The sequence below is a fragment of the Prunus avium genome, chromosome 8 (genome assembly GCF_965620075.1).
Source record: "Prunus avium chromosome 8, drPruAviu1.hap1.1, whole genome shotgun sequence".
NCBI lineage: Eukaryota > Viridiplantae > Streptophyta > Magnoliopsida > Rosales > Rosaceae > Prunus > Prunus avium.
This window is the reverse complement of record NC_142291.1, coordinates 37742580-37758279: the sequence shown is the minus strand read 5'-3', so window position 1 is coordinate 37758279 and position 15700 is coordinate 37742580. Positions and strand designations below refer to the sequence as shown.

The following is a 15700-nucleotide window of genomic DNA, read 5'->3' as shown; positions in this document are numbered from 1 at the left end:
AATATTGTACATTCTAATTATGTTGAAAAATATTTTGATAATCTATTTATTGTTTGTTTTATGAAAAACATTTTTTTTTAAATGAACCTATTTTTTCTCTAAATAATGTACCTATTTTTTTTTCTCTAATAATGTCCCTAGTAAAACACTATACCTATTATTTTTAATTTTTTTTAAATGAACCTATTTTTCTCCAAATAATGCACCTATACACATTTATAGGTATATTGTAAAATAATTTACCTATGTACCTATATTTTGTTATAAATTATTGTGTGCCTATTTTTAATTTATGAAAAATGTACAGAAATTTGTAAGTTTTTTTTAATTTTTTTGGTAAATAATATACCTATATTGTATTTAAATAGTATATTTATATTTTTATATGTATATATTTATATTTATAGTTATATTTTTCATAGGTACAATAGGTACATTATTGGATATGTAATTTACAGAATTTTTTTTTTGGTTTGTAATTTTAGGGAGCGATATGTGAGAGGGAATGACAACCAAAAGAAATGGGGTGATTGATATGCTATTAATAGGGAGTATTAATTACAATTATGGCAGTTAATAAAATTCTTGAAATAAATTATAAATAAAATATAAAGTCTAGTGACAATTAATAAAATGCTTGAAATAAATTATAAAAAAAATATGAAGTCTAGTGGCAATGTAAAAAGAAATGGAGTGATGATATGCTATTAATAGGGAGTATTAATTACAATCATGACAGTTAATAAAATGCTTGAAATAAATTATAAATAAAATATGAAGTCTAGTGGCAACAATATGTAAAAACATAGGAATAGTACGACCTCTTATATCCTACTGGTCATTTAAATTTAAAATTGGATTTTACGTATAGATTTATAGAGTGATAGGTATATGTCTAGGAAATAAAAAATAGAAAATATAGGGATTTATATTGGATAGAAAATAGAAAATATAGGGATCTTATATCCTACTGGTCATTTAAATTTAAAATTGGATTTTACGCATAGATTTATAGAGTGATAGGTATATGTCTAGGAAATAGAAAATAGAAAATATAGGGATTTATATTGGATAGAAAATAGAAAATATAGGGATTTGTATTGGATATGCCCTTGATTTTAATAAGATGCCATTAATAATTGACGATTATTAAACATGCCATTAATAATTGTCTCGTGCGCGACACTAGAATTAGATAATATATGCAAAATATGTGCCCCGATAAGCTAATTACAAAGTCACAATACTTATCTTAGCATTATTAGCAAGATAGATAGATCGTTACATGCAGAAGCCTCCACACGTTGTAGTTATTTACTTACTTATTAGAACCTCAATCTCCTCTTACATTAGTACATTACATACAGCCATATATATAAGGCCTTTTTTTTATTCTCTTGTCTCTACCTACCTTTATTCCTAGAAACCCCAAAAAGAGAAAAAAAAAAAGAAGCAAAAAAAGAAAAATAAAAATAAAAGAAACACTACGTGCCGCATTACATTTTAGCTTATCTCACGCACTCCATGCACATCTCTCAATCTAATAACCAAGGATGGACATAAGCCTCCCACGAGGAGGAGAAGTGGCGCTCAAAAGTCTGCTCTCCTGCCTGTTGTACTTGAGGTTCCTTGCGTCCTCCCTCGAAATCCGGAAGGCGTTTTGCAGCACCTCATCTGGCAGGGCCCTTAGCACCGAGGTTCGCCCTGCTAGGGTGTTGGTCAAGGAATTGTCGTCCGTCTTGAAGGAAATGTACTCGAACCCTTGGTTGCCTGCCTGCGTGATGACGGCGTGGTTCTGGGGGATCAAAAACAGCTGTCCCTCTTTCACCTCGTCGTTCAAGATGGAATCACCGTTCTCGTTCACCACCTGAACCCTAGCGTTGCCTCTGATCGCGTACACGAGCGTGTTGGCGTTCATGTGCCAGTGTGGAGTGTAGATAGCGTTCTGCATGCACATAATATTGTATCATCATCAGCAAAAACAAATTTTGTATTTGTATTTATAATGTTAAAATTATGTATTTATATTTATATACACTTACGTTGTAGAGGACACCTTTCTCGGCGCTGAGGCGTAGGTGGCGGAGGATTGGGAGCTGGTTACTGTTCAAGACGCTGATGCGGCCGGCCTGAGGGTTGTAGAAGTCGGCGCGTGAAGGGTCACCGATGTTCTGACTTAGCCTGGCGCTGCAGAAAGTCTCCTCAACGCCATTGTCCTGGCCGCCTCCTCCCTGCTGCTCTTGCTCCCTCTGTTTCTCTTCCTTTTCACGCTGACTCTGTTGCTCTTCCTGCTGGCTCTCTTGGCCTCCGCGGCCGCCGGCGGACCTGCTGAAGGGGCTGACGAAGTCGAGCTGGCCCTGCACTCTGATAATCTCGTTCCTGTTGTCGTTCTGGCCCTGGAGGTTCCTCGCGGTCTCTGGGTTGACGTTGAGGGCCTGTGCGAGGAGCTGAGTGTCGAAGCCGGAGAAGATGTTGTTGCCGTTGCCTTGCTGGCCTTTCTGGCCTTGCTTGCCTTGTCGTATGTAAAACTCGGCTTCTGGGTTAAACTCGTCTTGTGGGTTGCCAGCTAGGTAAAATCTCTGTATGTAACACATCATCCAATCCAATCAAGCCACGTCATTAATCAGTCAATAAACAAATAATTTAATGTTTTTAAATTAATTAATTAAGTAATTGCTTACCCTGGGCACTTCGTCGAGCTGGTTTTGGTCGTTGCTGAGGTCAAGGAAAGAAACAGCCACGAGAGGCTGTTCGCCGTTGTTGTAGCTCCAGTAAGCGACACCGGCGGGCAAAGCGATGATGTCACCCTCTCTGATGTGTCGGATCTTCTGGTGGCGGTCTTGCTGGTCCTCCCCCTGGAACTGCTGTTGTCCCTGTCCTCCTTCTTGGCGAGAGGGCTGGAACTGTTGCTGCTGCTGCTGCTGCTGGAATTGCTGCGGCTGAGAGTCCTCAAAAGTCTCGGCACACCCAGGAAACACAGCTCCTAACACACCCCTACCTGGACCCCACCAAATTAAAATACTAATTAATTAATTAATTCAATAACATGCATAATATATAGTTGATATTAATTGATTACATGGTGTTTCGATGAATTTACCTTTGACGATGTAGATGAGTTGGGGAGCATTGACGTAAGAGGGAAGGTGAAGGCCGTTGGGCTCGATGGTGCGTCGAACGGCTGCGACACCGGCCCATTGGAACTGCGGGTCACTGGGGTTCCATGACTCGGTCACACCGGCCTCAGACTGAATGTGGTTGTCGGGTTCGCGGGCCTCGAGCTGGTTGAGCCGCCACTCTTTGTTCTGGCCAAATATATGCTGGCGGGAAGCCAGGCAGCCATTGAAAAGAAGAAGCAAGCAAAGAGAAGCGAGAGCTAAAGGCATAGACATATTTGGAGACTACAGAAAGGAGAGAGAAAGCTCTTTGGTTTTGAGATGGGTGAAGTGGCGAGCAGCAGGCGCTGGTATTTATAGTGAAGAAGAGGAGGTGAGGGAGAGACACGTAGGGAAATGAGTGTAAGGAATCCTTCGCCATTATTCTGCTTGCATGGCTTTGAAGCTCTGAATTGTTTACACCTCATTTTGTGGTTTAGGGCAGGTGGCTTTCGGCTTCAGAGAAGAAACAAAGTGAGTTGAGTTATGTGGCAACCAGGTGGGTGTCTCGAGCCATTGTTGTTTTCTTACTGTCTTGGGATTGGTGCGTTTCTGAAACCCTTTTGGCATTGCCTGCTGAGAAACGTGAACTCCATCTGATCGTCTCTGATCAGTTTTGTTGGGTTCCATTGTTTTGTTGCCAATCCTCATTCATATTCTCTCTCCTTTTATGTAAAAGTAAATATTTGAGTTATTATAATTTGGGTACCACTCTAATATTCTCTCTCCTTTTTTTCTTTTAAAGAAAAGCTTCCAAGTTTTTTATAGGATCAATTTGTAAAGTATGAACTGCTTTTGTTGTTCTAAGTAGCTGATCTCTTGTTGGTCCTTTTTGCTTGACAGGAAAATACAAAAGAATTCATACTAGTGGTAGTGGAGGTCATCCATTCGTAATTTCATTAAAGTTGTGGGTTTTGGATTTGGATCTGTAGAGAGAGAACCCTCTTGGATATTGTTCTTGAAGGTCCAATTCTCAATGGTTATCAAAATCTTCCCATTCTTCTGTTTGCATGGCTGTGAAGCTTTGAATTGTTTACACCTCATTTCGGGGTGTAGGGCAGGTGGCTCTTGGCTTCATAGAAGATACAGATTTGGTTGAGTTGTGGAAACCAGGTGGGTCCCGGGAGCCATTGTTTGTCTGCTTCTGAATAAATATGTCACAATAATCATATGTAGTAGAAAAAAGGGCTATAATTAATTTCATTTTGGTCAAAATACGACATTTTAATAATATTAGCACATCTAAATAATCTTCATTTTCAATCCACATAGAAAGAGCAGAAACAAAGATTACAGAATGATCGTATCATTTCATGTACAAATGCTCTGTTCTGTTCTGTTCTGTTCTGTTCTGTTCTATACAAAACAAGCTTCAGATTAGAGTAAATAAGTAGAAGAGAGCTAATTAAGCTAGCTATTAGTTAAACAAGAATCTGTACACAGGAACAGTAAGTTTGGATTTGGATCTGTAGAGAACCCTCTTGTTCTTGAAGGTCCAATTCTCAATGGTGATCACAATCTTCCCTGGTTCATTAGTATAGAAGGAATTTCTCACACATTGACCTAATCTCTTCTTGTTTTGGAGCAGAATCTTGTATGAGCCTTCATCATCAGGAACAAACTCCTCCTTGTAGGACACATCCCATCCCACCACTGTTAGCTCCCACACCATTGTCAAACCACCCTAATTATAATTAAACCCAAAAACCCAATTCAATTAATCAAAACAACATCCAAGTGATCATCATGTTTCAAAAGGGTTGATTGATAATTAATTATCATGTTTAAGTACCTCAGCAACTGGGATTTCAATGCAGGCAGTTGTGTTTGCTTTGACTGAGCGCCTTGATGCTTTGTCTTCTGGTGTGAATTCAGGATCGTGCTCTCTTTTGAGGCCACCATATTGAACTGGGAGTTTTTCCGGGTCTACGAACCTTTTTCGTCAATTTCGAAACAAATTTAAGGATAAAAGTTATATATTGGAGCAACACAGAGGAGAAGAAATTACTAATCATTCAAATATTAATATGTAGTTAGCATTAGTCTCACTTGAGAAGGGTCTTTGTAACATTTGAAGGCCTGGCAAACACAAACTTCTTTTTAGTTCTCTGACTGAGGAGCCTTGATCTGAGAACATGTGCCACATAGTACCAAAGTGGAGCATTTATAACAATCTGCAAATATTAATCAAGAACCACAGATCGTACATTCATGCAAATTATAGAAAGCTGGCAAAAAAGCTAATTGTTTGAGTTAAATTTATTTGAATCACTTACATTCTTTTGAATGAGCTCTGGATAATTTTCCTGAAGCAACACCAGAGTTTTGCTGCTAAGAGAACGAAGCTCCTTCATATCCGGCCCCGGCGAGTTCTTTAAATCTGTAATGTGAACCATAGAGTCCACTCCTCCATTCTTGAAGCTGAGCTTCTTGATGCCCTTTTCCATAAATTGAACCCTCCACCTTAAAAACTGCTGGCGTTTCTCTTTAGAACCAAATGTCCTCTTGTACAATTCCCTATCCTTGAAAGGCCCATACACAGTGAAACACAAAGGGTGCCCCTCCTTGTCCACACTACTCCAAAACACCAAATTTTCAAGATCAGAGCCCAACTCTTCTTCAAGAATCTCATCGGTTCTGTATTCTTTTCGCCATTTCAGCGTCCTGCGTAGCATCTCGAATGCATCAAGGACCTTAAAATCTTTGGCTCTCAAGAATTTGAGCAGCACAATGTCAGTGCCTTGATGGCCTTTGCTAGGCAACAAAGGCACACCCCAAAGACTAATCTCCCTAAGCTCTTCTCTCTGCCTGGCACTTTCAGCGGGGCTAATCTTTTTGTTGGGTTTTCCCAGAAGATAATTCCCAACAATTGCATCTTCCACCCTGCACCTCAATTCCAATAAAGCTTTATTTTTTTTCTTGTTGTCGCTCTGCTTCAATTCAACAGAAGGTGTGGTTTCAGCCTCTTGATAAATTGCAGGGCCAAGAAATTCTATGTCACTTTCTTCATCTTCCTGGGTGCTTTCGTTTCCACTATTATTAGGCTTTTGCTCTCTTGGGCTCTTCTTGCTTTCTTCTTGATCATCTTCTTGGCTGCTTTGGCTCTCCTCTTTTTCTCTGACATGATCACCCTCCTTCTCTTTTGGGTTCTCCTCATTCTTTTTCTCTGTCATGGTTTTCAGAATTCCGGGCCGCCAGAGTTCCTTCCTGTACACACAGCTCTGGCAGCTGTTTCCGGAGAACTGAATATTAGCGGTGCTCAGATTCAATGGCTGAGAATTAAGATCGATACAGAGACACGAAAAATACAAGCTTTTTTTTCTTGTTTCCTTTTTCTATAACCTCAAAAGGCTTTAGGAAACCCTGCGCCCTGTGTGGTTACCCTGGCGCCAAATTTTGGTTGTGTCAATGACGGCAGCAACTAACAGTTTGTTTGGTCCAAAATTGTTTTGGTATTTTTGCCTAACAAATTACAAGTGTTTTAACAGTAATGGACGTGGCAGGCTGACTAGCATGGAATTAGTGGCTCTTAATTGACGGACGATTAGGCGGCCAATACAGAAAGATCTAGATTTTTGTTTTGGTGTCAAAATTGAGTTTGGTTTCTCCAAGGGAGAAAAGTATAAAAGTTCACTTTTTTACTAACGAGCAAAAGACAAGGGAAAAACAAAAAAGGTAAGTAAGAACTCGCACTTTCCTAATAAGCAAACCACAAAAAATGGTTACTAGAAAACAATCCGAATGAGAAGGTACTTCACACAGGCTTTTTCATTAAGAGAGAGAGAGAGAGAGCTGATTGCTTTGTGAAAGATATTGTTTAATAAAACATAACCCAAAGCAGTGATTTTTACATGCCTAACACAGAAGAAAACTAACTGCTGATTTCCATGCCTAATAAAACAACAATCCCAACAGCCACACAAATCTTAGTCTTATGTACAGTGACTACAGGAATGCGAGCAAAATGATCTGTATCTACATAACACTGAAAGCCTGTAGTAGCCGTATCATGACTCCCGATATTTCGTCAGGTCAAATGTCAGAGTTTCCGAACAGCTGCATTAAGCAAGCACAGTTATTGCATTACTATGCCATATGAAATGAATAATGAAAATCTACACATATTCCTATTATAACATGAAGCTCACCTCCTTTCACAGTCCCTGTAAACCCCAACTAAAGCATCAGCCTTGTCATAGAAGCTATCTTTTAGAGATATTACGATGCTCTGAAAACCGCTGCCTCCATCATCATCCTGGTTCTCCCTGGCTCCTTCACGGGACTTCGAACGGATGAATCCAGCAACCTTAGCAACATTTAAGTTATCTAGTGCAGCATCGACTTCATCCAGTATGAAAAATGGTGAAGGCCTAAAACTGAAGCCATTCATATGAGTAAAAAAAAAACCATTAGTATATGTAATGCGTGATAGTGACTATTAAACTTAAAGGTAAAAACAATTCTATCTACGTTTTAAGAGTTAAAACACACCTGTGTATCGAAAAGAGTAATGCCAATGCTGCAACAGTTTTTTCTCCACCAGATAATTGTTCCATGTCACGAAAGCGCTTTGTTGGGGGCATAGCGGTATACTTGATGCCATGTAAAAATGGATCATCTTCATTTTCTAAATTCAAATATGCTGTTCCACCCAGTGGATGTGTGTTGCTCTTCGTGAGTTGTTTGTATATCTTATCAATATTACTAGATATATGGTTGAATGCATCCATAAACAATTCGTACCTGCATTGACCCCCCAGAAAAAACCCCAGCTGAATTAAAAGACAGTAGGTGTTGCAGGGAGGCAATATAAGAGAATACAATGTTTTTGCTTTTCAATAATAGAAAATAAATCAATCTTTTTTCTAGTTTTTATCCCAAAGAAAACGCCTGTTACCAAAATAGGATACTGTGTCAATCATCTTTTATCAACTGAATTATAACTTGTTACAGGATCTGTAGTAGTGTAGAAGCAATTAATACCTCTTCTGCTTAACTGAGTTAAACAGATCAGCTTTTTCTTTCTCTTCTTTTCTAGCCACTTCAAACTCTTCAGTCACACCCCTTTCCTTTTCTTTTAAAGCCTCATATTGGTCCAGGGCCTTCATATTTGGAGCTGTTCTTTCAATTTCCGATGTTAGGGCATCCATTTTTTGCTTAAATTCCACCTCAAGTTTCTCCCGTTCAGAGGGCCTTCTATCCTGCAATTGAGACCTATTTAACTGACTAAAATCAAAAACTGGGCCCATTGTGGAGGATTCAGTCTCCATTGGATCTGAGATGATGGGTAGGCTTATTTGTTCTAGTTCACATTTTTCTACTATTTCCTGCTTCCGTGACATCAGTTGCTCAATCTGTGCCTCCTATAACATGAGAAAAACATATGTAAGCCTTTTAAGTTTAACTAGAACAAGGTAGGCAAAATTGGTGAAAACAAAACTAAATTCCAACCTTAGAATTTATCTGTCGATTCAGTTTGGATACGCTTGTTGTAGCTGTAGAACCCCGCTTGTTCCATTCCTGGATTTCCTTCTCACATCCTTCTGACTTGGATTTCCATTCTGCAAGAATAGGAGGACAAAATAAATGTTTTTAAAAATAAATAAAAATATTGAAGAAAAAATTGACGACTTGACCAGTTTGAATAACTTAAGAATTCAACCTCAAGCTGATTGCATAGAAGTTCAAATTTAATGTCCCCATAAGTAATATGGCACCTGCCAAGCCATTTTCATACCTTGTACTTCTTCCTTCCATCGAAGAATTTCACCAGAAGCTTTTTCAGCCGCTGACTTGGCTTCGGCCTCTTTCTTCTGAACCCGTTCTAAATCTTTTTGCAAATTACTAATAGAATGTTGAAGTTCTTTAATCCGCGATTCCATGTCCCGATTTTGCTCATACTCTAACCTGAAAGCAACCAAATAAAAAAGTATTGCATCATATAATCTGCGCGAGTACCACAGCCACCACATCACAAACATCTCATAGTAGGGAGAAAGCAGATTGTTTTGAATTTAAAATTTGAGGATGAATCTGTTTCGTTTCTGGAAAGATATATGAAATGAGGAAAATGAAACTCAAACGAGTTTAAATTGACATTTTTGTTGATTTTTGTATGTATTGTCAGAGAGATAAACAGAAGGAGATGCAAGAACATACTGGTATTTCAACTTTGACAGCTGGCTACTCAAACTAAGCCTCTCGTCAGCCATATATTGGGAAGCCTTGAGTTGATTTTCCTCGTACTCACGGATGTTTGCCACCCCAACAGATTTACTAAAATCTTTGTAGATTCTGTCAACAATTTCATTTATCCTCTTCTCAAGCTTATTGATTTCTTTGCTCCGCTTATCTACAGCTTGCTTTAACTGAAAGCAAAATTTAAAACTGCTGGAACTACAGGTTTGAAATAAATTACTGCAATAAACTAGATTAAGCGTCTCATCATCAGAATAAAAAATATAAAACGTATAAAAAGACCTTCAGAAGTTCAGGACTGCTACGATCGATCTCTTCTTTTATATTCTGCTTCTCCCGCGCCAAGTTTGCAAGTTTGTCCTTAATGCTTTTCTGCAAAGAAGTTGTCTTATTTGTTAATCCGCCACAAAGCATAATTGTATAAGGCAAAATCAAGAAATGCCAATGTCAATTTGTAGTGCAAATATATAGGCACGGCAATCCCACCCCCAAAACCACAAACAAAAAACCCTTACTATTTCAGATTTTTGAAACTGGCTACGCCATACTTCCACCTCTCTACATCTAAGATCATATAATTTGTTAAACATGGACCACAGCACATGTTGAAACAGCTCTAACTTTTCAGCCTGCACCCTCTGGACCACATTACTCCAGACCAACAAATCGAAAGTAAAGATTTCAACAGAATTTCTATGCCACTCAAGTTATGCCAGAATCTAAACCCATTTTCAGGATGTTATATGAAAAAATTCTATGTTAACACCCTAAACAGAATTTCAGGCAAAGTGCAGCAGGAATCTAGCAGGGAGACCATAACAAGATATGAAAGTGGGTACGGATACACATGTAAATACCTATTAACAGTTTACTTAAAGCTCAAAAGAATTATAAACTAACAATTTAAACCATTCAGGCAAACCTTCATCTGTAAAATGGAAGAGAACTCCCTGAAGTTACCTTCTCAATCTCTGCATACTGGATCTTCTTCTCAAGTCCACTAATTCTACCAGTTGTCTCAGACTCTTTTATCTGCATCTCTCTAATTGATCCAAGCTCTTCCAGCTCTGACTCAAACTGTTCTTTCTTCTTCTTCAATCCTACAGAATGCAAGCAGTCAAAGCCACTTCCAGAATAACCCAAAAATTAAAATTAAAATTTAGAAAACAGAAAAGTCTAAACCAACCTTCAACTTTTTTGTCATCCCATTTATTTGACCTTGCTTCCATTCCACCACTGGTACCACCAGTCATTGTGCCGGATTTCGCAAGCAGAATTCCATCAACAGTTACAACTAATTTATATTGGAAAGATAAAAAGGTAACACTTAATTAAATATGAACATGACTTGTTAACACAGAATATGAGAACAATTACAAATATACAAACTAATTACCTTTGAACCTCTCGCCAGTCCAGCTGAGACGCTTAGCCTCATCAAGTTCGTCACAAACAAGAGTGTTGCCAACCGCAAATAGAATTGCCTTCTCCAAGGCAGGATCAAATGTGTGGTTGTTAAGTCCACAAATTAAAAGCAGCTTTTTCAGATTTTCATGTACAAACTCACAGTTTAATCTTACAAATGGAAAGATATAAGAACAGAGGCAACATACATCAAAAATTATGAAATGGTATGATTATCATGACATAAACTGCGGCAGCTAATCATGATTCATGAACAGATCAACTTGATGCTTTACTCTTTAATATGATCACCAGAATAAATGCAGAAGTGAGGACAAGAGGAGTGGGAGTCACATGAAGGAAACATCACTGAAGATGAAAGAAGAAAAACGAGCACATAAAACCATGAGTAGGGAGAATTATGAGATGACCAGACAGCACCTGAAGCATTCCATACACTGATACAAGAAGCCAAGCACGCTGCACACTGACAGTATACAAAATGCCCAGACTACTGTACTGTAAGATCATAACCACAAGACTGGATTATAAAGTTTTGCAATCAGGAATTCTATGCAATCAAACATTGATAAAGGATATTGGACTACATCAAATATCAGCTTCGCAGTACCACCTAAGTTGCGCAATCTCTCCATTACTGGCTTTACACGGACAGACTGAAGAGGTATGAATGTCTGAGGAGGAAGCCTTTGTTCTTTCAAATACTGCAAGAACGCAAATGGATCAGTACCAGCATTGCATTCTTTACTGTGGATCTTAAAAGAACCCCAATAGAATTTATAGTGATGGGATGGTAATTGAATGTAAGGTCATTCACATTTATGTTTCAACTCTGCTCAATCTCTGCTCAGTGAGTTTTAAGTACAAACAATGTTAGTTGTAAAAAGAAAGGTACAAAAGCAATGTTTTGATTCTTGATGTCAACAGTCTAATGTATACAAACATGACAATGAAAAAACTATGAGATCATATAGCACCTTGATGCATTCCTTTCCCGTTTGTTCATCCTCAACTACAACTGCATCCATAAATTTACCCATAGCAACAGTAACAGCAAGGTTATACTTCTTTTGTGTTGGCCTACAGAGATCAGTCATGCGGCCATGGACACCATGAAACAGGCGTTTGAGAGTCTCGACTGCCTGAGACAACCTGGAATCCCTCTCATTTTCATATCTGTCAGCCTTCAATTCACGTAGTTGCTTTTCTATTTCGTCAATTTTTGACTTCAGATTTTCATGTTTTTGTCTGTGTGCGCCAAAAAGAAAAGATAAAAGTAAACACAAAATTCAATGTATATTTTATCTTAATTTCTGGTAAAAGAAGCATTCAAGCGAGCTAAATAACCTAGCATGTAAATGTTTCTCTTGCATCGCATGCAGTTCATTATTCAGAATTTTAACTTCATCCCTATGTTTCGTAGAATTTTCTTTAATTTTTCTCTGCCTTGTTAGCATTTGTTCCTCTTGTGATTCCAGTTCACCCTCCCGACTTCTCAACTGTTGGAGATTTTCTTCCAGATTCTTTTGAGCTTCAAGATCAGCATGTTGTTGCCTATCCAGAACTTCTTTCTCATCTCTTAGCTTTGCAGTTTTCATACCAGCATCCTCCTTGCTGTAACATCAACATTCCAATGAAAATTTACAAAATCATATTAAGAAGTCAAACTTTATATGCAAAGCAAAATGGTTACGTGAATGTAATTTAACAAGTCCATGAAGAAAAGGGTAGTCAAGACCAAAAATTCAATCCTTGGCTCAAACTTGAAAAAGAACGTGGAATTTGGGTTCAACCACCAGGGAAACTGAGTTTGGATTCCATTTGGATCAAGGCATTTCAGCTAAATAAAAGTAAACCAAACGCTACCATCACAATAAGATATACCAAGGAATTACCAAACACTTACATTCGAAAATATTCCCTTAATTCAGTATCATCTAACTTCAATTTATCCCCACTGTCTCGAGCTTTTTCATGTAAATCCTCTAGTTTTGCAGTCAGATCCTGTATGCCCTTCTGCAGCTCCTTTACATCCTCTTTATGTCTTCTCCTTTCTTGTTCTTTCCTAGCAAGCTCCTTCTCACTTTTCTTGATTTTTGCATTTATACGAGACATTTCCTCTTTCAGTTTCAGAAGCTCTGGTTGCTGCAAACAAAAACAAAAAACCATATCAAATAATCCATAAATTTGTCTTCTTGAGCATGGAGAGGATACTCATGCAATAACAGAAATGTAAAAGTCAACGTATTAAAATGGAAACAAAACTAGCGATATATCACAAATATCCCAAGATCACCTGCATTTCGCCAACATATAAATATAGTACATGCAGGCGATCTAACTCTGATTGCACATCTATATGCCGCAGTGTGACAAATAGCCAATTACATTCATACTGGGTATTTAGGTTTCACTAAACTGGTTTGCTGCATGAGGTTAAGGTCCCCGGTTCAACCACTATGACCTATTTGGTCATTACCATTCTTAAGTCTCAGTTTTGTTTAAAGGTCTGCGAGAGCCCTATTCAGCTCCATATGCTAAAGTCAAATTCATGTTAATGGACACAGATCTCATGTGAATTTTCTATCTCCCACTGAAGCCAAAGAAACTCACACTTTTGTCAAGTTTATTACTTCTCTCGGAAATCTTCTTTTCACATTGTGCAATCTCTTTCAGATATTTTGCTTGTTCTTTCTTCTTTTTGCTTGCTTCTTGCTGGAACTCAACTAGTTCTTGCATAACTTCTTCGCGGCTTCTCTTTTCAGCTTCAAGCTCCTCAGTCATTTTTGTAATATCTTTTTCTATGTTGAACAACTGCCATAAAGAATGTTCTCTCTTCAATGATTTCTGCAGAAAGAATAGATGTGATCACATAATTAGCATAAGACAAATCTTAGAAATTATGAGACAGGAGATTCAAAGAAAACAACATAAAGCTGTTGAGCTAGTACAAGAAACAAACTTCACTAAAATTCTGCATGGAGAAAAGTTTGAGATATTCAGGCACTTCTCACCTAGCCTATATTGGATTTATTTTACATGCGTGGGTGTATGCACACTAGCATGTGCACACAAGACAGATAAGTCAGTGTGTGCTAGTAAAAGAGAGAGAGAACCTACTCTTTACAATCTCTGAAACTAGGAGAGATAAGATATTAATACAAAACATGCATATGCCTGAGTGAGCGCAGACATGTGTAACCCATGTACACATTCATGTATACACAAATAAGCAGCACACATGTGCATATGTATGAAACAAGCCAAAAAAACCTTGAGATGCGCACCAATTGATCTTGCAAGCGGAGGTTTTTCTCAGCTTCTTCCTTTTGCTCTTTCTTTTGCTTCCTCTCCAACACTATTGTTCTTTTTCTCTGATAAACAAGAGCTGATTTTTCTTCAGCTACGGCTTTTTCTTCTTCAAATTTTTCATAGTCTCTCTTGAGGTCATCAGACCCAGAGATCTGCTCAAGAAGTGCAGTGAGTTCCTTCGGATTTTTAGAAGCAATGGACTCCACATCACCCTAAAAGAGAAAGATAATTGGTAGTTAGAAGTCACCCCTAACTTCCATGCTTTGCAAATATCAAAACCGCCATGCAAGCTGAAATAGTCTTAGAATATTTGAAACCTTAATGAAAAAAAAGTGGAACACGCTTAAAAACTTCCTTTGACAGTTAGCTACCCGTTAGGCAATGTCCAATAACTTCTTTACTTTTAAAAATGAAGTCTATATGGAGTCTCATACATTTGAATAATTTTTTAATACTAACGAAGGGCGTTGCAAATAAATGGTATTGATTTTTCCCGTCTCTCCTTATTTTCCTCCAAATTCTCAGCTTTCAAAACAACCCCAAAAAAATAGCCAACAGAAAATAGAAGCAAGAAAAACCAAATTAGATTGAACAGACAAAATAAACACCCTAAGCTCACATTACATATCAGACACTGTGAAATTCAAAAGTATTTGGTCTTTGAAATTGACCTGAAAGACGAGGAAATTGCGGGCCTTGACAAGAATTCCAAGGGACCTGAGCTTAGCATTGTATTCTTCCCACGACACAGACGCCCCATCAACACGGTACTCGCTGCCGGCGGAGCCGGTAATGGCCCTCGTGAACTGGAGCTCCGACCCATTTGCCAGCTGGTAAACCAAGCGAACATAGGCCCTGCGGCCCTTCTGGTCCTTCTCCTTGTCGTCGAAGGCATAGATCAGGTCCTTCAACTGGGCCCCACGAAGGTGGCCCGTCCGTACGCCGAGCACGAAGCTTATAGCGTCCATGAGGTTGGATTTACCGGCTCCGTTGGGCCCAATGATCGCCGTGAAGTCATAGAAGGGGCCAATTGTTTGGAAACCCTTGTAGGACTTGAAGTTCTCGAGCTCCAACCGGAGGATTTTGCCCTGAGAGACCAGGGACGGCATGGCTGGTCGAACTAAACTAGGGTTTACTTCAAAAATGTGGAAAATTAGGGCTTGATTATGAAAATTGAAGCTAGGGTTGAAGGGGAAAAGAGTAGAGAGTAGAGATGCAGAAGCTGAGTGAGATTTCCACGGAAAATGGAAGATCGATTTTCCGGGAAAGTGGAGGGAAATTGAAGGGGAAAAAAGGAGGTTTTGGGGATTTGAGGGAATTGGCGGGAGAGGGAGAATTTGCAGAATTAGTGTGTTACCAACCAATGACCATACCCGAAGAGCACCGAGTCCTACTGCACATTAACATTTTCACTTCGCTTCATTAAACGCTTACGGACACTGCGTTGCGTATTTGCATCCATTTTCACTACTTTTTTGGTATTTATAATGCGAAGACTCTAGTATTTGCATTTTTGCCCCTTCTTCTGACTTTCTCGCATCAAATTTCTCCATCTTTTTAATCAACGGTGAAGGGAAATTAAAATTTGGGGAGGAAGAGGGTGAGGCAGT

The 15700-nt window shown here is 38.7% G+C and overlaps 3 protein-coding genes across 3 annotated transcripts; all 3 read right to left on the bottom strand.

Moving 5' to 3' along the window:
- Window positions 1-1286: 1286 nt before the first annotated feature.
- On the bottom strand, window positions 1287-3457 carry LOC110757445 (prunin 1 Pru du 6.0101-like). Its single transcript, XM_021959040.2, has 4 exons — window positions 3101-3457; window positions 2682-2998; window positions 2043-2579; window positions 1287-1945 (listed from the first exon to the last, which is right to left on the bottom strand). The coding sequence occupies exons 1-4, from the start codon at window positions 3390-3392 to the stop codon at window positions 1541-1543; spliced, it is 1551 nt and encodes a 516-aa protein (XP_021814732.2). The 5' UTR covers window positions 3393-3457; the 3' UTR covers window positions 1287-1540.
- Window positions 3458-4398: 941 nt separating this feature from the next.
- LOC110757455 (patellin-6-like) lies at window positions 4399-6572 on the bottom strand. The gene is made up of 4 exons (XM_021959053.2): window positions 5432-6572; window positions 5205-5329; window positions 4948-5089; window positions 4399-4839 (listed from the first exon to the last, which is right to left on the bottom strand). The coding sequence occupies exons 1-4, from the start codon at window positions 6326-6328 to the stop codon at window positions 4573-4575; spliced, it is 1431 nt and encodes a 476-aa protein (XP_021814745.1). The 5' UTR covers window positions 6329-6572; the 3' UTR covers window positions 4399-4572.
- Window positions 6573-6951: 379 nt separating this feature from the next.
- On the bottom strand, window positions 6952-15558 carry TTN8 (Structural maintenance of chromosomes (SMC) family protein). The gene is made up of 18 exons (XM_021959062.2): window positions 14762-15558; window positions 14066-14302; window positions 13392-13625; window positions 12685-12923; window positions 12126-12392; window positions 11756-12026; window positions 11358-11482; window positions 10750-10859; window positions 10540-10647; window positions 10314-10453; window positions 9636-9725; window positions 9315-9523; window positions 8893-9062; window positions 8607-8716; window positions 8139-8518; window positions 7647-7898; window positions 7304-7531; window positions 6952-7211 (listed from the first exon to the last, which is right to left on the bottom strand). Exons 1-18 carry the CDS (start codon window positions 15197-15199, stop codon window positions 7163-7165), a joined length of 3657 nt encoding a protein of 1218 aa, XP_021814754.2. The 5' UTR covers window positions 15200-15558; the 3' UTR covers window positions 6952-7162.
- Between the last annotated feature and the right edge of the window lie 142 nt (window positions 15559-15700).

Coding starts and splice junctions, on each gene's coding strand:
- LOC110757445 (XM_021959040.2), bottom strand. CDS start 3,392: ATGTCTATGCCTTTAGCTCTCGCTTCTCTTTGCTTGCTTCTTCTTTTC. Junction 2,999..3,100: donor ACTCATCTACATCGTCAAAG/GTAAATTCATCG, acceptor GGTGGGGTCCAG/GTAGGGGTGTGTTAGGAGCT. Junction 1,946..2,042: donor AGAAAGGTGTCCTCTACAAC/GTAAGTGTATAT, acceptor ATGTGCATGCAG/AACGCTATCTACACTCCACA.
- LOC110757455 (XM_021959053.2), bottom strand. CDS start 6,328: ATGACAGAGAAAAAGAATGAGGAGAACCCAAAAGAGAAGGAGGGTGAT. Junction 5,330..5,431: donor CAGAGCTCATTCAAAAGAAT/GTAAGTGATTCA, acceptor TAATATTTGCAG/ATTGTTATAAATGCTCCACT. Junction 4,840..4,947: donor TTGAAATCCCAGTTGCTGAG/GTACTTAAACAT, acceptor AATTATAATTAG/GGTGGTTTGACAATGGTGTG.
- TTN8 (XM_021959062.2), bottom strand. CDS start 15,199: ATGCCGTCCCTGGTCTCTCAGGGCAAAATCCTCCGGTTGGAGCTCGAG. Junction 9,524..9,635: donor GCAGTCCTGAACTTCTGAAG/GTCTTTTTATAC, acceptor TTTTGCTTTCAG/TTAAAGCAAGCTGTAGATAA. Junction 9,063..9,314: donor CTGTCAAAGTTGAAATACCA/GTATGTTCTTGC, acceptor GGTTGCTTTCAG/GTTAGAGTATGAGCAAAATC.